Raw genomic sequence first — 26,724 nt, 5'->3', positions numbered from 1 at the left:
GCGAAGGTTCACCTTCCAACAGGACAACAACCCTGAGCACACAAGACAACGCAGGAGTGGCTTCGGGACAAGTCTCTGAATGTTCTTGAGTGGCCCAGCCAGAGCCCGGACTTGAACCCGATCAAACCTCTCTGGAGAGACCTGAAAATAGCTGTGCAGCGACGCTCTCCATCCAACCTGACCGCTTGAGAGGATTTGCAGAGAAGGATGGAAGAAACTCCCCGAATACAGCTATGCCAAGCTTGTAGCGTCATACCCAAGAAGCCTCGAGGCTGTAATCGCTGCCAAATGTGCTTCAACACTGAGTAAAAGGTGTCTGAATACTTATGTAAATCTGATATTTCCGTTTTTATCTTTAATACATTTGCAAAAAAATTCTAAACTCTTTTTGCTTTGTCATTATGGGGTATTTTGAGTAGATTGATGAGGGGGAAAAACTATTTTATCCATTTTAGAATAAGGCTGTAACGTAACATAATATGGAAAAAGTTAAGGGGTCTGAATACTTTCCAAATCCTCTGTATGTGTCATGCCCTGACCTTAGTTATCTTAGTTTTCTTTATTTTTGGTTAGGTCAGAGTGTGACGAGGGTGATTTGTTAGTTTTTGCATTGTCTAGGGTTTTTTGTATGTCTAGGGTTTTTTGTAAGTCTAGGTGTTTATGTCTATGGTTGCCTAGATTGGTTCTCAATCAGAGGCAGCTGTTTATCGTTGTCTCTGATTGGGGACCATATTTAGGTAGCCATAATCCTTGGGTATTTTGTGGGTTCTTGGTCTATGTTTAGTTGCCTGTCTGCACTATGCATATTAGCGTCACGGTTCGTTTTGATAGTTTGTTCAGTGTCCTTTCTGTAATTAAAAAGGATGTATGCTTACCATGGTGCGCCTTGGTCTCCTCCATACCACGACCGTGACAGTATGCTATTTCAAATGGCCCAGTACAGTGTTTTAACAGAGGGCATCAGGGCTCTGTTGCTCTCTTTCTGCTGTGGACTATGTATAAACTCATCACTACTCAACTGCATTGCCATGGTCCTATTTAGACAGAATAAATTGATTTAACTTAAAAACACAATTGTATCTCTTTGTTAGAGAGGCACCATATCTGCTGTACTCTATCTATTTTTAATCTGAATTCTATGTGCCCCTCTGCAGAGTGTGCCCTGGAGGATGAGACCTATGAAGATGGGGCCGAGACACAGGTGGAGTGTAACCGCTGTGTGTGTGCCTGTGGCAACTGGGTCTGCACTGCCATGACCTGCACTGGTGAGGAAAGACACACCAGCACACCTGTATAGACACACTGACTCCTCTACAAATCATCTGAACCACATATAGCACAACAGATAAGGACTCAACACCTGTTCTTCTCTCTCTCCAATTGTTCCTGTAATTCTTTCATCCTTTGCATCTCTTTCTCAGACAAGACAGCGGTTGTCAAGGAGACCGGGGAGGCGGGGCAGGAGATGACCGAGGAGGAATGGAGTCTCCGTGTGACCGAGCTTAACAAGCACCAGGTCAGCCTGTCACCAAAGGAAACAGTTGGTCAAAGTTCAACGGACAGACCAGGCCGCTCTCCAATCCCCCCAGACAGATGGGTAGCTCTGGAATTTGTCTAGACAGAGTTATCAACTAGCTCCAATATTATTGAAAGTTTAGAACAAATGAGTTTATTACACCCGTTTCACCCCTTGAAAGATGTGTACTACAGCCCATGAGTAACTATTCGGCATATCTCACAACATTAAGGGTGGTTTGAACAGTCATGACTATGCAAATAGTGTACCTAGACCAGGGCTCTCCAAACCTGTTCTTGGAGAGCTACCCTCCAGTAGGTTTTTGCTCCATTTCCAGTTGTAACTCGTCTAATTTAGCTTATCAACCAGTTAATTATTAGAATCAGGTGCGCTAGATTAGGGTTGGAACCCTGACCTAGACCATCAGGAGTGGGAGATATGCTTTGTCATGCCAATACAGCATGTTTAGTTGTCCTGAGAAAGAAACAGTGGTAGAGTTGTTCTTTATTGATGACTAACCTTGTACAGATCATGCGACCCATTATCGGCTGCCAAGGCAGCAACTACTTTTCCTGGGGTCCAGCAACATTAAGACAGTTACATAATTTTAAAAACATTACAGTACATTTAACAATAGATTTCACAGCACATTAAGTGTGTGCCCTCAGGCCACTACTCTACTACCAAATATCTACAACACTGGGTAGAGGAATTTAGGGTATTGAGTCTGTTACTATCTAATCAGAGCTACATGGCATACAGTATATTGCTCTTCTCATGACAATGTATAACATTCTCCTATCACACCATCTCTCTCTCTCCCTCTACCCCCCCCCCCCCCCCCCCCCCCTTTTTAAACACAGGAAACAGTGGAGAAGATGAAGGTCAGCACAAAGGAGGCCTAAGAAGCCCAAAGAAGAAGGGCTTGAGAGAGAGTGCGAGAGAGTCACTCTTCCTCTATACTTGATGTACCTTGAGGCCCTGTGCTGTTGCTGAATTTACTCATATGTTAATTATTATAGCTTTTTTACTGTCTTTCTGTTGATGTTTGTTAGATGCAAGGGCAGTCTAGAGTATTATTTTAGGAGTTCCTTGTGTTAAGTACTGTCTTTATTTGTGATTGTATTACTGCACCCTGCACTAGGAATGGGGCCATTTTTTACTGTTACAGTTTTCTTCTTCTTCCTATGTATACAATATAGAGACAGTATGGCTCTTGTTAGTAAAATAGCAAGCAGTAATTGTTTGGAATGAGAAAGATGAGAGATGTTAGGAGTGAGCTGTTGGGACAACTTTCTTCATCAAGGAAACAAAATCATCTTGAAAGTCCTTCAAGATGTGTTAGAAGTGTAGAGCAAGACGATGACAGTGTCCTATTGTAGGGGAAGGTAGTGGGATGTCATACACTTGACTTTAAGCTTGTTTGCTTACAGAACTGCCATGATACTACTTGACCAATGCACTTCCCCCTCTGTGACTAGCAGCATAGTTTCAGGCCTTAGTGAATCATCCCGTTTAGTTAGTATGCCCTGCTTTTTGACAAATACACTTGCTCCTATGTACAATTTGTTATATGCTTGAGTTGGAGATCATGTGGTCACAATGGCTCCTGTGCTGTATTCAATCAGTGCTCTCTGGTGCTTGTTTCAGAAACATCGAAGCAATAGTCATCTAGATGTGAATCCCCAAGTAGAATATAGAATGAAAGCACCAAGCACAAAGCTGAACTGAGTACAGCAGGGAGAGAACTGAAACCAAAGCCTGATGATGACTATGATGATGAAATGATGTACGAACCCCTCCAGGTAAAGCATTACTCTGGACCCAGCAACAACACTATACCTGTGCTTATCAAAGATCAGTTATAAGGATTAGCCTTGCTGTCAGCTAACATAACTTAGATGCATCTCTAACTTAGAGGGAATGCATCTGTCAGATAATGTGTGTGTGTGTGATGAGGGAGTGTTTTTTGAGAGTGTGAGCTACTAGTGTGTGGCGGTGAGTGTCATATTTGTTTTATGTTTTATTTGTCAAAATCCCACTCATCCTGAGAATTATTTGTGGTTAAATCAGTGCCTTTAACACCCAAACATAGGCCTGCAGACACACACTGTCGAGGTCTTGTGTCCAACAAGCTTTAAACCACAAGTGCAATGGGCAAGACTATAATTGGCAGAATTTTTATAGTAACCTTAGAGCTATGTGGTTTAGTCCTTGTTAAATGTTTGTGTAAAAGTTCCATAACTAGTTTGGTTAATAACTTTTTATTCTAAAAGGAATGCAGAGTGTATAAGGAGTATATATGCCAATACAAGACAACCCATACAGTACTACAAATGTCTCAACCTGTGTGTTTATCTTTTATGTTCAAACTGTAATAAATACAAATCTTAAGACACAAAAAATAGAAAATAATCACATTTTTGCATCAGAGCTGTCTATCTGAGAAATGTTGCTGGTGTGGTTTTCTACAGAAAATCTAGCCTACATTCCATTTGTATTGGTCAAAGAGGCAGTGTTCCAATGCCATCTGGTCCATATTGTGGCTGTAATATGATAATCCTTTTTAAAAGTCACTTAACATTGCAAACAGTGTGCATTTTTAAAATTCTGCTAGGAGGCATTGTGGTTTAAGTAGGATATAGGTGAATTGATGTTGCTTTTTAAACCTACATCAGGTTATACACGTGTGTATATAATTCTATACTCTTGCATGATGTTTTACATAATGTAGGCTACTAGTGGATGAATGGATAATATCCAGGGGTTCATCACCACCTTCAACTTTCTCCCAGGTTTAGTTTATTATTGACCCATTAGAAATTGAAGCACGACAACCATGTTTTAACAGCAAACGGGAGACAATAAACGTTGTGATGATACTCTATCAGATCAGATCCAACTGATATAAATGCACGTAGGCCAATAAACGGCTTCAACAGTTAGGGCGGAGCTACTGGAACAAGCCAACCCCGAAACATGTACTACAAATACTCACTGCTGAATAGTTGCTTTGTCTGTACCAGCCAGGTTCTGGCAATTTACAGTGATCTCTCTATATTCCACACAATAATCTTGCCAAATGTAAATGACCGACCAATATTATTTTCCTTAAAATACAGTGTGTCGTGTTGCAACCTGGTCTCAGAGCATTTCGTCAACTGCAACGTTGCATGAACAACATGAGCATGAGTGAGTGAGCAAGAATAGTGGACTCGACGTTTCCCCTTCAAAATAAAGGTCTCAATTGAAACTGATGCGAACTGATAAAAGCGCTAATATTTGTGTGAACTCTACAGTGGTGTTCTATGGGTCTCTCCGAGTAGACTGATACGCCAGTTCAAGGGTGCACAATCCATAGGTTTGGCTGTAGAGTGCAATATAGTATCCCCAATGCAATTATAAGGTCTAATACATCCACAGTTTGTATTTTTGTAAAATTAACTAACACTTGTCTTTTAACATTACAACCTTGTTTGACATGATCTAGTGCAAATGTGGCGTGCTTCCACTTTTTTCCTCCGTTTGCATCAGTTTCAACGGCGACTTTTACTTTGAAGGCAATTCCACTACTGTCGCTCACGGTAATGTTGTTCATGACACCCACATGCAACTCGGGCCATTGGCATTGGACTCCTCTCTTTATTTGGAGAACCACAAAGAGTGCAATCACCAGTGTGTCCACAATATTGAAGAGTAGCCTACGCTGCGAAATGGATTTGCATGAAGGAGCCGCACACGGACATGGTGAGGGTGTTTTAGACTTGTCGCGTCTGAATTTGAACACTTTGAGCTTGGTCGAAATCAGCGAGGAGCGAAAGATGGGCACCAAGCAGTTGTATCTAAGCTTCAACCGACTGCCCTCGCTTCCCGGATCGGTTTGCATGTTCTCCAACCTCGAATTTCTTGACATTAGCAACAACGGACTATCGGTAATCTGTGAAGGCATTTCTTGGTTAACGAAGCTCAGAACACTAATAGCCAAGAACAACCGTCTGGACGAATTCTCGCTTCCCAAGGAGTTCGGGTCTTTGCCGTTGGAGGTGTTGAATCTAAGTGGCAATAGGTTTGAGGAGATGCCAGCGCAGTTCCTAAAGTTGCAGCGGCTACAATCACTTTCCCTGGGGGGAAACAGACTCCAAAGTATTCCTGCAGAAATTGAGAATTTAACCAGGTATGTAGAGTACATAACGATGCCCGCGGCCTCACCAGCTGCTACCACAGTAACTAGCTTGTTGCAGTCACCAGTAATTACATCAAACTTTCATATAATTTGCAACAAACGGTATGTCACAATGACCAGTTTAGGCGAACTGTAGTCAGTTTCCTGGGCGAACAGCGAGTTCAGCCAATAGCGTTTAACTGCAGCCTGAAATTCTGGGTGTTCCAGCATGTGGGCATTCCAATTGGAACGTCCCTTCCATCCCATCCCATTGGTTCCTGGATGTTGCCACACACATACCTACTTGTTAACAGAATTAAGGAAGTTTCCTTTAAAATTATTCATAAATATTGTCCTGCCAACCACTATATGAAGAAGTTTAAGGAAAACATCAACTCAAATTGCTCCTTTTGTAATGACCACCCAGAAACAGTGTTGCATCTTTTTTGGCATTGTATGCATGCAAGAAAACTGTGGCAAGACATCAGTAGGTTTATAATTGAACACATTTATTTAGATTTTACACTATTGTGGAGAGATGTATTGTTTGGATTCTTTACATACAATAGAAATAAGCGGAAACATTTTTATGTAATTCATTTCATTATTCTTTTGGCCAAATTTCATATACACAAATGTAAATTTGCAAACAGAAAACCACATTTTCGTACCCTGCAAAAATAAATTGAACTGTATTTTAAGACGGTTAAATGCTCTACTAACAAAAAAGCAATTTGTAAATATATGAATGTCCCTTAAGGTCCTTGCGTAATTGTAATGTGATATTGTACCCCCTAGCTCGATTGTCAATTGTTTGTAATCTATGTATGCTTGTGTTCCCTCATGTGCTTTATGTATTGGTTTGTTGTTAATAAAAATATATATATATATTTATATATATATATAAATAAAACATCAGGCCGTTTCCGTCTACCGGAATTCAGCCTACTTTGCCAGCATCTTACCAGAATGGGCCCAGAAGTGGCCCGATGCAAATCGAAATAAATGTATACAAAATTACCCAATTTAGTCATTTTAAATATTACTATTATACATTGTATACATACAAATTATACTCATCCAACACAAAATGTTTTTGACCGTGTCAGCGTGCATGCCCCTGGCTACAACTAGATGGGACAAGGACATCCCGGCACGGGTCTTGAATCAGCTTCTGTAGCAATGCAGTTTGCACTGCGATGCAGTGTCTTAGACCGCTGCGCCACTTGGGAGGCTACATCCATAATGCTTTTAAATCGTATCAAAAGACTACACTGGACTCTTTAAAGAATTTCAAACAATGAGAAAATATGTACAAATAAATAATGAAATGTTAATTCCATAAAGCAGCCAGTGTAATCTTCTGCCAGAGAGTAGCCCTAACCGTCCCGAGCCCCAAGTAATACATTTGGGCCAGATAACTCGAGCTCAATCCCCGCATCCTAGCCATAAGTAATACTGCTAAAGGCGGCCCAGACTCAGGCCACATGACGTTGGCCGAGTCTGGCTTTCAGTCGAGTGTCCCGACTCTCAGCCGGAGTCAGCCCAGATCCACTGTGCTAGCTGGGTCTACCGGTCACCCCCTCCTCCCGCTAGAATAGCAGGCGGGATGCTGGGGAAACACCATGTGTTGGCTAGCTTGCGAGTTAGGATGCTAGCTAGCAAACATTTCTTCACCCGTCTCCAACCTGCTGTGTACCAGACTAGCTGGCTAAGCTAGCAGACTGTGTCTTTAGTTCCCGCCTGCCGAACACCTGCTCTCGCCATCGTTAACAGAACTGCAGGAAAACAGTGCCTGACAGGCAGGGAAGAAGGACACTGTCTACCGGTGTGAGACTAGCTAGCTACCATTGTCACACCTGCCCCTTCTTCTGTGGGTTTTATCGGTGGCTGGCATCCAACGTTATTGTGTGTTAATGCCTTCTATTGTACTGGAGTACACCTACTGTACTGGAATCCTGCCTGTCCTAGCTTAAATTGACCAATAGAAGCATAAAGAGATGCAGGAATGCCCCGACTTGCAGGCCGCAATTGCACCCTTCTCAGTTCAGCGGGTACAGGATAGTTCAACTGCCAATGCTGCTGGGGGTTAGGGTTGTAAAGGCTGAACTGATGCCCTTACATCAGTGACTTGTCAGAGGCAGAGATGAGGGAGCAAGCTATACAACTACAACCACTGTGATTATTATTATTTGACCCTGTTGGTTGTCTATGAATGTTTGTACATCTTGGCCATGTTCTGTTTTAATCTCCAGCCGGCACAGCCTGAAGAGGACCAGCCACAGCTCAGAGCCTGGTTCCTCTCTAGGTTTCTTCCTAGGTTCCTGCCTTTCTAGGGAGTTTTTCCTAGCCACCGTGCTTCTACTTCTGCATTGCTTGCTGTTTGGGGTTTTAGGCTGGGTTTCTGTATAGCACTTTGTGACATCGGCTGATTGTAAAATGGGCTTTATAAATACATTTGATTGATACTATGCTGTCTTGTAGCCCACTATCATGGTAGCTTGCCTTTACAAACATAATGCACTTATTTGATTGCCAGGACAATGGTTAAATGGATTTCAACAGATCCTCACTCCCTGAGCCTAAACTAAAGTGGACTTTATATCGAAACCTAACCTGTATGTTTTTCAGAAAATGTATACCTTCACAACATCCAGCTAATCAGGCCTTTAGCAACCCTGACTGGTGTGTGAGATATCAAGAATCTTATATGTTCTTGGCCAGGGGCATGACAGACTGCCATTGCCACACTCACAAAGTTATTCAGAGCAGGAAATTTGTGGTTCATATGGTGGGGTACACACACTTTACAGTATACATGTAAACAACCTTTGGGATGACTAACTACTATTCATAAATGACACACACAAACACTCACTTGCACATGGTCAAGACACACACGTAAGCATACACACTTGTACATAGTCATCACACACACACGAGCACGTAGAGAAATTCAAGCCTCGTGGTCAATATGTGAAGGATGCCAAGTTTGTATAAAGTGCAGGGGCAGTGTGTTCCAATGGTACTAAAAAACAAGGTCATCTGGAATAATTGTTTATTACTCTCCTTATATCATGTTTACACTGTGTCAGTGGTAGGTTAATATCAGCGAGAACAGTTTAGAATCCTCCTCAGGGGAGGTTCCTCAGTGAATTTCAAAAATAGTGAAACAAAGTTATTATTTTTAGATAAAACTGTACTAAATATATTCCTCCTTTGGGTACATTGACTTCAAGACAATCTAGGAGGCTCAAAGTTCTCACCCCCTTGAATAGACTTACACAGTAATTATGACTATAGGTCGACCGATTAATTGGAATGGCCGATTAATTAGGGCCGATTTCAAGATTCATAACAATCGGAAATCGCTATTTTTGGGCGCCGATTTATAATTTATTTATTTTTTTCCTTTATTTAATCTTTATTTAACTTCTTGGCAAGTCAGTTAAGAACACATTCTTATTTTCAATGACGGCCTCGTTCAGGGGCAGAACGACAGATTTTCACCTTGTCAGCTCGGGGGATCCAATCTTGCAACTTTACAGTTAACTAGTCCAACGCAATAACGACCTGCCTCTCTCTCGTTGCACTCCACAAGGAGACTGTTACGCAAATGCAGTAAGCCAAGGTAAGTTGCTAGCTAGCATTAACTAGCATTAACTTATCTTATAAAAACAATCAATAATAATGACTAGTTAACTACACATGGTTGATATTACTAGATATTATCTAGCGTGTCCTGCATTGCATATAATCTGACTAAGCATACAAGTATCTAAGTATCTGACTGAGCGGTGGTAGGCAGAAGCAGGCGCGTAAACATTCATTCAAACAGCACTCTCTTGCGTTTTGCCAGCAGCTCTTCGTTGTGCGTCAAGCATTGCACTGTTTATGACTTCGAGCCGATCAACTCCCGAGATGAGGCTGGTGTAACCGAAGTGAAATGGCTGGCTAGTTAGCGCATGCTACTCGCTCTGAGCCTTGAGGTGGTTGTTTCCCTTTCTCTGCATGGGTAACGCTGCTTCGATGTGGTGGCTGTTGTGTTGCTGGTTCGAGCCCAGGGAGGAGCGAGGAGAGGGACGGAAACTATACTGTTACACTGGCAATACTAAAGTGACTATAAGAACATCCAATAGTCAACGGTTAATTAAATACAAATGGTATAGAGGGAAATAGTCCTATAATTTCTATAACTACAACCTAAAACTTCTTACCTGGGAATATTGAAAACTCATGTTAAAAGAAACCACCAGCTTTCATATGTTCTCATGTTCTGAGCAAGGAACTGAAACGTTAGCTTTCTTACATGGCACATATTTTACATGGAACATATTGCACTTTTACTTTCTTCTCCAACACTTTGTTTTTGCATTATTTAAACCAAATTGAACATGTTTCATTATTTACTTGAGGCAAAATTTATTTTATTGATGTATTATATTAAGTTAAAATAAGGGTTCATTCAGTATTGTTGTAATTGTCATTATTACAAATACATAAAAAAAACACACAAAAAACGTCAGATTAATCGGTATCGGCTTTTTTGGTCCTCCAATAATCGGTATCGGTATAAGCGTTGAAAAATCATAATCGGTCGACCTCTAATTATGACAGGTTGGTGGACGTCCTCCGGAAGTTATCAGAGTTCTTTCAGCATGAACTGACATGTTGTCCACTCAATCCAAGGATCAGATAATGAATCTAGTACTGAAAGCATAAGCTACAGCTAGCTGGCAATGCATTGCATAACATGTGGTGAGTAGTTGACTCAAAGGGAGAGAAAGACAATAGTTGAACAAATAAATGTTTGTTTTTTTTTTTGGTGGAGGGGGGGATTTTTACTTTCACTTAGCTAGTTTAGCCTACTCAAACAACCGGCTCAAACTGAAAAAAATGCAATTTTAGCTAGCTGGCACTGGCTATCCAACACTGGAACTCTTCCAAGTCAATGTAAGACTTTGGTTTTATTGACACAATAGTTCTAATAGCTATATTGACTATGGGGTGACAACGATGTAGGCTATGTGTAGCGGTTAGTGTTCATGAAATGAAGGTTTGCCTGGTCACAGACCACTGATGTGTTGTGCACCGAAGTCCACAACAGAAGGGAAAAGGTGTGAGACTGAGAGCATGTAGATTCAGTTGAAGTCGGACGCTTACATACACCTTAGCCAAATACATTTAAACGCAGTTTTTCACAATTCCTGATATTTAATCATAGTAAAAAATCCCTGTCTTAGGTCAGTTTAGGATCACCACTTTATTTTAGGAATGTGAAATGTCAGAATAATAGTAGAGAGAATCATTTATTTCAGCTTTTATTTCTTTCATCACATGCCCAGTGGGTCAGAAGTTTACATACACCCAATTAGTATTTGGTAGCATTGCCTTTAAATTGTTTAACTTGGGTCAAAAGTTGGGTGAATTTTGGCCCATTCCTCCTGACAGAGGTGGTGTAACTGAGTCAGGTTTGTAGGCCTCCTTGCTCGCACATGCTTTTTCAGTTCTGTCCAAAATAAGGGCTTTGTGATGGCCACTCCAATACCTTGACCTTGCTGTCCTTAAGCCATTTTGACTCACCACTTTGGAAGTATGCTTGGGGTCATTGTCCATTTGGAAGACCCATTTGTGATCAAGCTTTAACTTAGTGATGTCTTGATGTTGCTTCAATATATCCACATAATTTTCCAACCTCATGATGCCATCTATTTTGTGAAGTGCACCAGTCCCTCCTGCAGCAAAGCACCCCCACAACATGATGCTGCCACCCCCTTTCTTCACGGTTGGGATGGTGTTCTTTGGCTTGCAAGCCTCCCCCTTTTTTCTCCAAACATAACAATGGTCACTGGCCAAACAGTTCTATTTTTTGTTTCATCAGACCAGAGGACATTTCTCCAAAAAGGGCGATCTGTGTCCCCATGTGCAGTTGCAAACCGTAGTCTGGCTTTTTTATGGAGGTTTTGGAGCAGTGGCTTCTTCCTTGCTGAGCGGCCTTTCAGGTTATGTCGATATAGGACTTGTTTTACTGTGGATATAGATACTTTTGTACCCGTTTCCTCCAGCATCTTCACAAGGTCCTTTGCTGTTCTGGGATTGATTTGCACTTTTCGCACCAAAGTACGTTCATCTCTAGGAGACAGAACGCCTCCTTCCTGAGCGGTATGACGGCTGCGTGGTCCTGTGGTGTTTACTTGCGTACTATTGTTTGTACAGATGAACGTTGTACCTTCAGGCATTTGGAAATTGCTCCCAAGGATGAACCAGACTTGTGGAGGTCTACAATTTTTTTCTGGGGTCTTGGCTAATTTCTTTTGCTTTTCCCATGATGTCAAGCAACGAGACACTGAGTTTGAAGGTAGGCCTTGAAATACATCCACAGGTACACCTCCAATTGACTCAAATTATGTCAATTGGCCTATCAGAAGCTTCTAAATCCATGACATAATTTTCTGGAATTTTCCAAGCTGTTTAAAGGCACAGTCAACTTAGTGTATGTAAACTTCTGACCCACTGGAATTGTGATACAGTGAAATACTCTGTCTGTAAACAATTATTGGAAAAAATACTTGACATGCACAAAGTAGTTGTCCTAACCCACTTGCCAAAATATAGTTTGTTAACAAGAAATTTGTGGAGTGGTTGAAAAACGAGTTTTAATGACTCCAACCTAAGTGTGTGTAAACTTCCAACTTCAACTGTATTTGCAAGAAGGAATTATTTATATATACACAGCAAGCAACGTGATCATGCTGTTTTTATGTGGCTGCTATGAAAGCAAACTGTGTTTGCGTGCGGTCAGGGGTGTATTCATTCCTCTGTGTTCAAAAACTTTCCTTAAACGGAAACAAATGCAACGAAACGGGGATTAACATACCTGAATTGGTATGTAGAAACTCTTAATTTGCAACTGCACTAATGATTAAACCCTAGAGGCAGGCTCCCGAAGGGCGCAGTGGTCTAAGGCACTGGTCTCAGTGCTATAGGCATCACTACAGACACCCTGGTTCGAATCCAGGATTTATCTCAACAGGCCGTGATTGGGAGTCCCATTGGGCTGCGCACATTTGGCCCAGCATCGTCCGGGTTTGGCCAGTGTAGGCTGTCATTTTTAAATAAGAATTTGTTGAACTGACTTGCCTAGTTAAATAAGGGTTATATTTTTATATTTTTTGCGGGGGTCAGCTAGATGCAGGCAAGTGTGTGCAAGGCAGTATTGAATGTATCAGTGTCTGTCACCTTGATTACAAAAAAATTGCTTGACTTGTGCACCTACATTATAAACTTTCATTCATAGGCTAAATTGTAGCAACCTCATGATGGGTACAGGGGAAATTTGAGTTGTGTCGTAACCTAAACTATTCAATGTTACATTGAGCTGGGTGAAATGGAATATGAATGACAGTCAGCCAACATGCTGTAATAGAAATACCTTAATGTCATGATCCATCATCTTAAACGGCACCGACCGCCACTGATCTGACTATATAGTTACTATCATAAAAGAGAGAACTCATAAAGTCACAGAGATCAGTGAGTGCAACCGAGATGTGGGTCATGCGGTTAAACAGTAGCCCATTTATATACCAAAGATAAGTGTGTAAATACTTTTGACTTCATCTGGAACAGACCCACATTGGCTTTAATAGTTGTTGTTCCACCCATTCTGTGCCATTTGAGGTGAGTAACTTGATTGGGGGGGGGGGGGGGGGGGGGGGGGTGTTTGATTTCACCTAATTTTAACATTCTCTCATATGCGAAATTGAAGTAACAGGGTTGATGATTTAATCTTCAATCAGCTATAAAACCCCTTGTGACAGGGAAGCTTGTTGTGTGCAACAGCAGGGGACATTTTTAATGCAAGCTTCATTTGAATTATTATTATTTTTAGTAATTGTTAACATTTCTATGGGTAACAGGGTTGATGTTATACTCGTTTTCCACCACAAAACAGCAAAAAAAAAGTAGAACCAGCTCACCCGCTTTTGACAATTAATGTTCAATGTTTCTTTAAAAAATGTTTTTTAAATCCTAGTTGAACCATATTAAAGTGAGATGTTTTGTTTTTCTCACATGAAATAAATGTTCTTCAGAAATGACTTTTGGGAAATTCCACGTTAAGTGACACAGACTCAGGTTTTTCACTTTAAAACCTATTTCAAACAAAAACCAATGATTACAAAGTTGAACAGACCATATAACTATGTACAATGACTACTTTTAACAATTTCCACAAACATTTTATAGAAAAGCATACTAACAGAATTATGGTTTGTGTTTGTTCTGACATTCTGTTACCAAAATTTGCATCTGCACTGTTCTTCAACAAACTGACTAGGGATTATTATTATTATTATAACTAGGGATCCTCTAGGCTTTTGCCTGTGTTTAGCTCCCATTCTATTTCTTTTTTTAAAATCGTAAACTTCCCAGTCCTTAACTATTACAAGCATACCCATAACATGATGCCACTATTCTTGAAAATATGGAGAGTGGTACTCAGTAATGTGTTTGGGGCAAATCCAACACAACACTTTGTATTCAGGACAAAAAGGTAATTGCTTTGCTACATTCTTTGCAGTATTACTTTAGTGCCCTGTTGCAAACATGATGCATGATTTGGAATATTTGTATTCTGTACGGGCTTCTTTTTCCTCTGTCAATTAGGTTAGTATTGTGGAGTAACTACAATGTTGTTAAAAACCTCTTAAGGATTGGACCCTTTTTTTTTTCAATTTTCAAATTAAAATTTTGACCTTCAAAGTACACAGTTCATTTTTAGAATGTTGTGTGTTCTGAATTTGCACGTGCAAGCCAAGCGCCACCACTACTATCAGTAGCACTGTCAAAGCTGTACAAAAAGTCAGCAATCACCAGCCACTAACGATGTGTTTACAATATCGCGTTGGTAATTGGTAACAAAGTACCTCTTTGAAAGTGATGCAGAAGGTTACAATTGGTGGAATCATGCCATATTTAGACTGGAATGTGAAGCAATGAAGTTGGCTATCAGTCTAATCGGTGACACCCACAGCTGAAGAGTTTACACAAATATTAGCGTTGTAGCTCTTATCGCGGAATGTGACTGTGTGAAATCACCTCCCCCAGTCAGCCTATTGTGTTTATTGACATTCATATTGTACTGTACAGCTTTACCTAAAGGATTGGGGATCAATGAAATAGGGTAATAGTCTACTCAATACCCAATATATTTTTTTCCTAATGTTCTCCTCAGTTATCAGACTCCAAAACATTCACACAGTATTGTTTTTCCCCGGGAATAGTGTTCAATACATATAGGCTGACGATAAATGTGTCTCAATTCAGTTGTTTCAGAGTCTCACAATAAGAGCTACGATGCTAATGTTCTCTGAGTGTCACTGAGTAGACCGATACCCCATGTCATTGAGCCACAATCCATAGGTAAGGCTGTACAGTAAAATAATTATGCCCCCAATGCAATTCTAAGGTATAAGACATCCAGTGTGATTTCAACAGATTTTTTGTCAAATTAACAAATTGTCTTTATATAACATTCCAACCTCGTTTAGCAGGATCTATTCAATTATGGCATAATTATATTATTTGTATTCATTTGCGTCACTGTCAATGACATTTTATTTTGAAGGCTAACTGCAAAGTCCACTAACAGAAATGGAATAATGTGTCCCTGAACAAAGGGGAGGTCAAAATCTAAAATAACTGGTGTGGCCACCAGCTGCATTAAGTACTGCAGTGCATCTCCTCCTCATGGACTGCATCAGATTTGCCAGTTCTTGCTCTGAGCTGTTTAAAAAAATTCATTGTAACCTTTATTTAACTAGGCAAGTCAGTTAAGAACAAATTCTTAATTTCAATGATGGCCTAGGAACAGTGGGTTAACTGCCTTGTTCAGGGGCAGAACAACATTTAACCTGTTACCCCACTTTTCCACCAAGGCACCTGCAAGTTCCTGGACATTCCTGGGGGGAAGAGCCCTAGCCCTCGCCCTCCGATCCAAAATGTCCCAGACATGCTCAATGGGATTGAGATCCGGGCTCTTCGCTGTCCATGGCAGAACACTGACATTCCTGTCTTGCAGGAAATCGCGCACAGAATGAGCAGTATTGTCATGCTGGAGGGTCATGTCAGGATGAGCCTGCAGGAAGGGTACCACATGAGGGAGGAGGATGTCTTCCCTCTACGCACAGTGTTGAGATTGCCTGCAATGACAACAAGTTCAGTTCGAAGATTGTGACACACCTCCCTATACCATGACGGACCCTCCAGCTCCAGAGTACAGGCCTCGGTGTAGCGCTCATTCCTTCGATGATAAACGCGAATCCGACCATCACCCCTGGTGAGACAAAACCACGACTCGTCAGTGAAGAGCACTTTTTGCAAGTCCTGTCTGGCGACGGTGGGTTTGTGCCGGTGATGTCTGGTGAGGACCTGCCTTACAACAGGCCTACAAGCCCTCTCTCAGCCTATTGAGGACAGTTTGAGCACTGATTGAGGGATTGTGCATTCCTGGTATGACTCGGGCAGTTGTTGTTGCCATCTTGTACCTGTCCCGTAGGTGTGATGTTTGGATGTACCGATCCTGTACAGGTGTTACACGTGGTCTGCCACTGCGAGGATGATCAGCTGTCCGTCCTGTCTCCCTGTAGCACTGTCTTCGGCGTCTCACAGTACGGACATTGCAATTTATTGGCCACATCTGCAGTCCTCATTCCTCATTGCATAATGCCGAAGGCACGTTTACGCAGGGACCCTGGGCATATTTTTGTTGTGTGTTTTTCAGAGTCAGTAGAAAGGCATCTTTCGTGTCCTAAGTTTTCATAACTGTGACCTTAGTTGCCTACCGTCTGTAATCTGTTAGTGTCTTAAGGACTGTTCCACAGGTGCATGTTCATTCATTGTTTATGGTCCATTGAACCATAAAGCATGGGAAACAGTGTTTAAACCCTTTACAATGAAGATCTGTGAAGTTATTTGGATTTTTACGAATTATTTTTGAAAGACAGACAGATTATTGTTTTGCTATGTTTTTGGGGAAGAACATTTGTTTGCATCCATGAGCTAGTGAGCTTTTTTTATGTCCAGAACTCTTGCTGCACGAGACAACTTTACCGGCATCATAGCATACGTATCGATGAATTGTTGTGCATATGAAATTCGAGTGATAGTGTAATAACTATGTAAAAAATAAATAATGAGGGAGTTAAATTATGTGACGTGCAGTCATATTCAGGTCCTGATTGGTCAACAAGCTTATTTGACACGTCAAATAGTGTTATTTGACTTATATCTTTGTTGACACGTGGAGACCTAAACGGCGTTCCATAGAAATCCTGGTTGAGAATGAAACGACTGAACAAATAAACAACTTAACAGCAAGTAAGTGAAAGAAATAGGCGTGTGTGTGTGATTTTTATTTAACTAGGCAATTCAGTTAAGAACAAATTCTTATTTAAAATGGCGGACCAACCCCGACCAAACCCGGACGACGCTGGGCCAATTAGACTCCCAATCACGGCCGGATGTGATACAGCCTGGATTCAAACCAGAGACTGTAGTGACGCCTCTTGCACTGAGATGTAGTGCCTTAGACCGCTGTGTGTGTGTGTGTGTGTGTGTGTGTGTTAACTATTTGACTGTACTAGAATGCTTAAGAACGCAAAAATGTTCAATATCGGTATCGGGTTTTTTGGCAAGGAAAATATTGAATATCGGTATCGGCCAAAAATGGCATATCGGTGGATCACTATATATAACACATTTAGATCTGATAAAATAAAAATTTGTTTTTTATTAATTTTTTTGTTCCATCATCTTTGAAATGCAAGTGAAAGACCGTAAAATAATTTTGCAGTTTAGGCGCAATTTATATTTTGGCCACTAGATGATCCAGTGAAGCATTGTAGTACTGGACAATATTTTGTATCAAATCTGCCCAAATGTGCCAAATTGATACATTTTCAAGTACATAACTATAGAGAACATACAAGAAGTATATGGTAATACAACATTTAAGTTTACACACTCCCAGGAATGTAATGCATGATGGATCATTAGCTTATACACTAACTTTCACACATCTACATGGCCGGGCGAGGTGGGTGTGGAGCCAGAGATCGCAGGGGTTCAAACTGTAGAACCCAGTTCCCACATTTGAATATAAACGTTTATTTTATCAAACACAACTATGCTACATTTTATCTCTGGGACCCTCAGGATGACAAATCAGAGCAGGTTTACTGAATGTAAGTACATTATTTACTTTCAGAGGTGAATGTATCAAACCAGTTGCCGTGATTTTAAATGTTTTTGTTGTGTATTCTCCTCAAACAATAGCATGTTATTTTTTCATTGTAATAGCTACTGTAAATTATACAGTTAACAATGAGCTAGCTAGTTTATATGGGATTAGCAACAATAGTGCAGTTGATTAACAATAATTTAACATTTCTGCCCATATAAGACATGTTTATGTCCTGGAAAGTTTGCTGTTACTTACATCATGCTAATCACATTAGCACAAGTTAGCTCAACCGTCCCAATAACGCAAAGCCAGAGTAAAATTCAAAGATAGGGTTACTTTCAGTCACTCACTGTGTCTTGTAAACATACTAACCAACACAAACTACATGTAAAGAGAGCCTCTCACCGACAACTTCAGAGCAGCTGAACATATACACTGTCTCAGATCTACAGTCATGAATGATTGAGGTTGTATGGGACTAGGCCTCTGTGTGTGTTAGTGGTGTAACTGTAGAGTGAGTTGTTGAGATGGCCCTGAATGGCTTCTTTAGACCCTCGGGACAGAGGGGCTGGCTCAGGGCTCAGGCCCCAAGGACACATAATGGCCTCTCCCAGTCTCTGCTGTGTCATCAGTTCCACAGGCAGACCAGACCATGGGGCAGATGGGCTGACTGCTCACTTTTAGTGTCAGGCCATTACATCTCCCTTTCACTCCCTGTCTCTCTGTCCCTGCTGCTCACTCTGTTCTTCTCTCTATTTCCCCAGTGTTCCTCTGTCTTTTCAGTTTTTCATCTGTTCAGAGGGATTGGAATAAAGCAGAATGCTTGTGTATGTGTACATTTCCATTGGCGATTTGTGGGAATTGGACAATAGTAATCTTTTTCTCTCTGCCTCAGTCATCGGTTTTGTAAAGTGAACAAAAATATAAAGGCAACATGTAAGGTGTTGGTCCAATGTTTCATGATCTGAAATAAAAGATCACGAGTAACCACGTCAGCCGAGGACCTCCACATCCGGCTTCTTCACCTGCGAGATCGTCCGAGACCAGCCACCCGGACAGCCGATGAAACTGGGTTTGCACAACCAAAGAATTTCTGCACAAACTGTCAGAAACCATTTCCGAGAAGCTCATCTGCATGCTCTTCGTCCTCGCCAGGATCTTGACCTAACTGCAGTTTGGCGTCGTAACCAACTTCAGTGGGAAAATGCTCACCTTCGATGGCCACTAGCACGCTGGAGAAGTGTGCTCTTCACAGATGAATCCCGGTTTTAACTGTCCCGGGTAGATGGCAAACGGGTGCCGTGTGGGCGACCGGGTGCCGTCAATGTTTTGTACAGAGTGCCCCATGGTGGGGTTATGGTATGGGCAGGCATAAGCTGCAGACAATGAACACAATTGCATTTTATCGATGGCAATTTGAATGCACAGAGATACCGTGACGATCGTGAGGCCCATTTTCATACCATTGATCTGCCGCCGTCACCTCATGCTTCAGCATGATAATGCACGGCCCGGTGTTGCAAGGATCTGTACACAATTCCTGGAACCCAAAAAATTCCCAGTTCTCCCATGACTTCCATACTCCCCAGACATGTCACACATTGAGCATGTTTGGGATGCTCTGGATCAACGTGTACAACAGTGAGTTCCAGTTCCTGACAAATATATATATATATATATATATATCAACTTTGCACAGCCATTGAAGAGGAGTGGGACAACATTCCACGGGCCACAATCAACAGCCTGGTCAATGATATGTGTCGTGCTGCATGTGGAAAATGGTGGTCACACCAGATACTGACTGGTTTTCTGATCCACGCCCCAACAGTGTATATGACTACCCCACATTGTCTGCTGCTTAGAACTGTGTATTTAGCCGACACTGCATTTGATTTCTCCAAACCTAAACGCCAGTCTTCACTAGATCTAAACTTCTGTCTGAATAAAAAGAATTGGGACTCTCTAGCGATGCCTCTCTACCTCTGCTGTCCCTTGAACAAAGTCAGAGTAAACACACACACACACAGGCAGGTAGGCTAAAAAGCTATCGAAATTCCAGCACCTCTTTGTGCATAGTGTGTCCTCTTTGAAACAGTTTGTTTAGCAGTTCCACTGCTCCAGTCCATTCCTCATAGTCACATCTACACACACCTGTTTAACTCTTTTTTTACTATGGACCCGGCTGCTCAATCTTTGATGCCTTGCGCTCACTCTGGTAATGCATTGCTGTCACATACAGCATCAATATCAACATGTGGGAACCCCATTGTGGTACTGATGTGTCGACATGGCTAGTCATGTGTCCACTTGGAACTGTCAAGATATAGTATGGTGTTTTTAAAGTCCTAAACCCCTTCAGGCATGCTTTACTTGTTACCGTAATGTTAATTACCACTCGATATGATGCTAAACATATTAAACCTCTCTCTCTGTCAGTCTTGAGATGCTGTATTTGGGTGGTAACCTGATCACCTCTATTCCTCCTGAGCTGGCCAACCTGCCCTACCTCAGCTATCTGGTCCTGTGTGACAACCGCATACAAGGTGTACCCCCGCAGCTCACCAGGTATCCACAACACAACCATAACACAGCCTCAACCCCATCTAGAGCATACTGCCACAGCTCACGAGGTATCCACAACACAACCATAACACAGCCTCAACCCCATCTAGAGCATACTGCCACAGCTCACGAGGTATCCACAACACAACCATAACACAGCATCAACCCCATCTAGAGCATACTGCCACAGCTCACGAGGTATCCATAACACAGCCTCAACCCCATCTAGAGCATACTGCCACAGCTCACGAGGTATCCACAACACAACCATAACACAACCTCAACCCCATCTAGAGCATACTGCCACAGCTCACGAGGTATCCATAACACAGCCTCAACCCCATCTAGAGCATACTGCCACAGCTCACGAGGTATCCACAACACAACCATAACACAGCCTCAACCCCATCTAGAGCATACTGCCACAGCTCACGAGGTATCCACAACACAACCATAACACAGCCTCAACCCCATCTAGAGCATACTGCCACAGCTCACGAGGTATCCATAACACAGCATCAACCCCATCTAGAGCATACTGCCACAGCTCACGAGGTATCCATAACACAGCATCAACCCCATCTAGAGCATACTGCCACAGCTCACGAGGTATCCACAACACAACCATAATATAACCACATGAAACTGCAAGTAAGCATTTCATTAGGCAATGTATACCTTACATACTAATACTATTAAACTTAATACAACTACAACTCAATAATAATAATAATACTGCTAAGACGGTCATAACCCACCAGCACCACAGCTCAACTGGTTACTACAATACATCCATAGTGGACTACTACAACTTAACCTAACCACGGTCTAGATTTCTGTTCATAATACTCAAAACGATAACCATGACCTTGTCAATCTCTCTCTCCCCCCTCAGGCTCCACTCCCTGCGCTCCCTGAGTCTCCATAACAACCTGCTGACCTACCTGCCCCGGGAGATCCTCAGCCTGGTGCGCCTGCAGGAGCTCAGTCTTCGTGGCAACCCCCTAGTCGTGCGCTTTGTCAAGGAGATGACCTACGACCCCCCATCACTGCTGGAGCTGGCGGGTCGTACCATCAAGAGCCGGAACGTTCCATACTCGTCCTGCGACATGCCCTCTCACCTGTTGCACTACCTAGACCTGGCCAGCAAGTGTCCCAATCCTAAGTGTGCCGGTATGTCTACTACACATTAATTTCTCAATGGACTGTGTGTCTGTATTTCTGTCCCTGTCTTTTTTTGCTTGTCTGTATACAGTTGATTATGTATACGTATGTGTCAATTTATTTAAGTGTGCTTATTCTGTCTGTTTCTCCGCTCTCTCACCAGGCGTGTACTTTGACTCGTGCGTGCGCCACATCAAGTTTGTGGACTTCTGTGGGAAGTACCGGCTGCCCCTCATGCACTACCTGTGCTCCCCAGAGTGCACTTCACCCTGCAGCTCCAACCCCCAGAGCGACGCCGAGTCAGAGGATGAGATCAGCGTGCCCGCCTACCGCCTGCAGAGGGTGCTGCTGGGATAGCAGGAAGTGGAAGGGCCTCCAGTCCTAACCATATCAATAGCCTCAGAACCCGTCTTTCTCTCTGTGACTGGACGGTACTGTAGGGATGAAATCTGACCCCTCTGGTCTCGTGTGTGTTTGATGCAAGACGCTAGATGCACAAGCACAAAGACATACCCTCACACACAAACACACTCACATGTGAGAGATATCCGGTTGTCAATGTGGACCTAAACCAGGACAAATGTCTTTAGTTGGGTATGTCCCCTGGAACCCATTGACTCAGTCACTTTAGCCATCTAAAACTGGGGGACAAATGATGGGAGGGATCTTACCTCTATTTCTCAGTAACACTACAGATCACTGATGCCTTCAGACTTTGAGCAGTGCCTTTAACAGATGAAGCATTTCACTCCATTCCTGATGGTTTCATGGGTAAACATAGGAGGGCAGTAGAAACCATAACTTTGCCAACTCGCTATGTGAGCTATTGAAAGGTGTTTCATGATTTTAGAACACTATCACACCATTCCTTAGAGTCAGGTTATGAACAATTTAAGATTTCTAATTGCCTGAAAACAGGAAGTGTGTGCCCCGGTTCTTTGTAAAAGCTTTGTTTTTCTCTCACACACAGGAAGTCGATCTAGGCCAGGCAGAGTGTGAATAGACTCCTGAAAGGAGAAAATCAAACGTATCTGACAAGATGCAATGAACGTTTGTATTTCCAGCTCTTGGTTTTCTCTAAATTTGACAAATATGTATTAACACTTTGTATGTGGGAACATTTAGACAACTTCTCCAGAAGGTACATGTTTAAGGTAACCGGAAGAATAATACAGTAGCTGGCCTTTCAATAATGCTGGTCTATTGTTACAGTATCATGTAGAAGTGCTTTTGAATGTATGTGTATATACCTTATTGAAGAGGGAAGGAATTCTAGAAAGAAAACAAAGTGAGAAAAGAACAAAACAAACATTTTTCTTGTACCCTGAAATATGTAACAATTCACTTTTTTTAATTTTCTATTTATGATCCATTAAAACTTTACTTGACACCTAGTGTCATAACATGTTATGAAACATTCATAACAGCTGACATAACCTGTCGTAACACTGTCATGACACATATTTAGACCTCTTGTGACATATTGCATTATTTTATTGCTGGTTATGACCCCTACATAAAACCTACCACAAAAGGCAAAACATCCATTACACCATAACCTACATCAACTGTATTTTTATGTTTATATAACATTTTCTGAAATGTACCCTATTAAATTATCATTGTAATTGTGCACACATTGATGTCAGACATGCAGCTACCACAATGTTCTGTTGCTGATGACTGGGATCAGATTTCAGGAGCAGGACTGATGACTAACATAGGCCTATCATGTACATGCCCTTATCTGGCATATATGATACTGATGGTCATAATGCTTCTTGACAGTGTCGAAGTGTATTTTCTTAGTCCAAGTAAAGTGACATAGGATGGTCATAGTGCTTCTTGACAGTGTTGAAGTATATTTTCTTAGTCCAAGTAAAGTGACATAGGATGGTCATAGTGCTTCTTGACAGTGTCGAAGTGTATTTTCTTAGTCCAAGTAAAGTGACATAGGATGGTCATAGTGCTTCTTGACAGTGTCGAAGTGTATTTTCTTAGTCCAAGTAAAGTGACATAGGATGGTCATAGTGCTTCTTGACAGTCATAAAGTGTATTTTTTTATGATAGGGGGAAAACATGAATCTTTTAAATTCTTTGTTGAAATTGATTCTAACGAAATCACACTTTTTTTTTTTTGACCTTATGTAGGTGTCATAACCAGCCATAAAATAACGCAATATATGTCACAATAGGTGTAAATATATGGGCCATGACAGTGTTATGTCAGCTACTATGACATAGTTATGACGTTAGGCGTCGTAGTGTTACCTATGATCTTAACCACAATGTTGGGAAATTGATGCAATTGTGCAGTTTTTGTAACGTACTGCATTTATACAAATCCAACGTTCTACTGTCAATGACACACTAATACAGTGCTTTCATTGAATATGACTTACTGAATATAATATAGTACTCATACAGGTCGACGATCTGTACTAAAGTATGTGCACTTTTCCCCTATAATATAGACTGTACACAGTATATAATAACATCCCTAATAAAGTTTAATTTGAGTGTCTAAAAAAAATGTGTGTGGGATATCTGTGAAACTTGTTATCCTCGATCGTGCAACATTAGCTGACTGCACTACCATTTCCTATCTGTCTAGTTAGCTCCGAGTTCATAGTCCACATCTCATATCTGCTGAAGCTATGATGACATCTTAGCTTCTGTCATCATTGTTTGCTATGTAGACTGTTCTATGAGGAAGAATCAGTGGGCCTGTCACCAAACAGTGTCCATTTGTTTGTTTGCCTGCCTGTTGTGAAAATGACTACAATGCATTTCCACTGTATCTTTCTCCAGGACTTAACTGCCAAACAGTTGACAGTTGGAACTATGCTAGATTGCTAGGCCGTCTGTGAGTGTGCTTGTGCATGAGCGTGACTGACTGTTTTGTTTTGAGTCATTGGTAGCTTGAATGAGTTGCGTTCAGGACCGGTCTGTTTCATTTGCATATGAACGTGATTGCATTACTGAGGCAAATGCAGAGGGACCTCTTCTTTAACCCAGCACTAAGAGATGCCAGGGGAATGCCATTCTGCCTCTCAATCAACAGATCCCTTTATTTACCCTGCCAAGACCTAGTGATGTAAACATCCCCTACTCTCTCAGCCTCTCCTCTTTCATTCTCTTTCTCTCCTCTGAGCAGGCTGACTGGTTCTTTGATGGCTTTGAGGGACAGATGTTTTGTGTCATCTGTTTGCCCACGTTTTAAACAGTCTCTTAAGAGAGCTCAAAGTTCTGTCTCTGTCTGTCTGGCTCACTAACAGACAGGCTCTGTCCAGCCCTCCTCATTCAGGCCTGGGGTGGCTTACGTCAGACACCTCACGGGCCTTTTTTCCCCCCTCTTCCATCTTTCTCTTTGACACACACACACACACACACTCATCACTGTGAGAAGCTGATATGCTTACAGGGTTGTGCTCTCACTATCTTCTGTATAGTAGTATGATATGTATGAGTTGAATGTTTATTGATATTTTCCACTGCCACGATGATTCCTTCTCCCAACAGCAGGTGTCTTGAGCCCCCTACTCTGTTACATAAGCCAGGTGTGTGTGTGTGTGTGTGCGTGTGCGTGCGTGCTGCAACCCGAGACCGAGACGCACACTGAAGCGGCCATGATGAAACTGAGCCAGAGTGAATTAAACAGACAGTTGAGGAGAGGAGCCCTCTGTCACCAGTCAACACAGCTCAGGAGTTCACACTCACAGATCACAACTCAGACATTTGGAATATAGAACAGGAAGTCAAGATCTTGTACTCAAGAATTCGGAACATAACTAAGGACTAACTTCTTGACTGTCAGCAGTGAATGGAAGATAAAGACCCAAGGATACTGACCCAAGGCCAACAGAACTGCCTGCTATTGGTAAAGACTATAGTGTGTGTGTGTGTGGTGTATGTATGCAGGCTAATTCCATCTGATTCATGTCTGGCATTAGGTTTTTGCGCTGCCCTATAGATCATAGTATAGAGTACAATGCACAGTATAGGGGATCAGTTGCTAAAAGAACAGAGTTGTTTGAAATGGGGGATTTTGATACTATAAGCCTCTTATCACCTTCACTGGACCATTAATTCAAATCAGCTCCCCTCAACACTTCTACTTGGCTGCGTGTGCCTCCACTGATGTACATTCCAGACCTCACACACGATGAACTCCGCACATACTCACACACACGCATCGTTCAACACACGAGAGTCACACACTCCGGACCCTGACAATCGGACCTTGTCCTGGGATTAGGGGAGGGGGGACTGCTAATCGGCCTCCTTACTGCCGCTTATATGGTTTCTCTGGGGGAAGGGGGGTGGTGATGGAGGCACGGAGTGAACAAGAGGGGAGGGCCATGATTGTCCACTGTTATGTAACCATGTTAGATCACCATGGTGAAGAACAAATCATAGAACAAAAACTCTGATCACACCCCTCTCTCCTCAACCCTTTTCATCTTACTTCTCTCTGCTACATTATCCTCAGCTCTTTCTCTTGTGTTGCTTCTGCCTGCAAACTTCTTGTTCTACTCCTCTCACCCATCTTTTCTTTCTTCTAACATCTATTCCATTACCTCTCAAACCTGCTGTCCTCATTTCTCATAACTTTTCTGCCATCACCTGTGATTACTAGATCTCTCTCAGAATCTGTTTGACTGTTAAACCCCTTTCCTCATGTGGCCAGCAGCACACGGCGAGGGAGACCTCAATTGCCCCTTTAGTAGAGACAATTCGGTTGCAGCATCAAATAAAAATATAATACCGGTAATCCAGGACCCTGGGAAATCATGGAAGGGTTTCAGTGTTCCAGAGCTGGATTTGCAGCACAGGAAATGGTTTCTGCTATGGCAGGAAATGGGCCTCAGGCATTCAAATCACAAAAACAAAAGATTTAGCCCAGAGGCAATTTATTTGTATTTTTTTTTGTCTTTGTTCCACTCATATACAGAACTTCACTGCTGGTTTACATTCACTGTAAGTAGTTATTGTGCCTTTGTTAGTTACAAAGACAGCCCAAGCACAGGGTGAACAAAGTGTCTTGAACAATGATGGTGCCCGTTAGACATG

General features: G+C 41.9%; 2 protein-coding genes across 2 annotated transcripts in view; both read left to right on the top strand.

Annotated features, from left to right (window-relative positions):
- Nucleotides 1-3,928, top strand: part of LOC110501623 (follistatin-related protein 1) — a 58,776-nt gene extending 54,848 nt beyond the window's left edge. Inside the window, exons 9-11 of the mRNA XM_021579317.2 lie at nt 1,155-1,265; nt 1,422-1,516; nt 2,380-3,928. Of these exons, the coding sequence (XP_021434992.2) occupies nt 1,155-1,265; nt 1,422-1,516; nt 2,380-2,421 (248 nt within the window). The 3' untranslated portion in view covers nt 2,422-3,928. The remainder of the gene's footprint in view (nt 1-1,154; nt 1,266-1,421; nt 1,517-2,379) is intronic.
- Nucleotides 3,929-4,900: 972 nt separating this feature from the next.
- Nucleotides 4,901-23,632, top strand: LOC110501622 (leucine-rich repeat-containing protein 58). Its single transcript, XM_021579316.2, has 4 exons — nt 4,901-5,690; nt 20,362-20,490; nt 21,383-21,660; nt 21,815-23,632. Exons 1-4 carry the CDS (start codon nt 5,104-5,106, stop codon nt 22,006-22,008), a joined length of 1,188 nt encoding a protein of 395 aa, XP_021434991.2. The 5' UTR covers nt 4,901-5,103; the 3' UTR covers nt 22,009-23,632.
- Nucleotides 23,633-26,724: the final 3,092 nt, after the last annotated feature.

This window comes from Oncorhynchus mykiss, chromosome 22 (genome assembly GCF_013265735.2).
Source record: "Oncorhynchus mykiss isolate Arlee chromosome 22, USDA_OmykA_1.1, whole genome shotgun sequence".
Lineage (NCBI taxonomy): Eukaryota > Metazoa > Chordata > Actinopteri > Salmoniformes > Salmonidae > Oncorhynchus > Oncorhynchus mykiss.
Note: the sequence above shows the minus strand (reverse complement) of the source record. Positions and strands in the feature narration are given on the sequence as shown.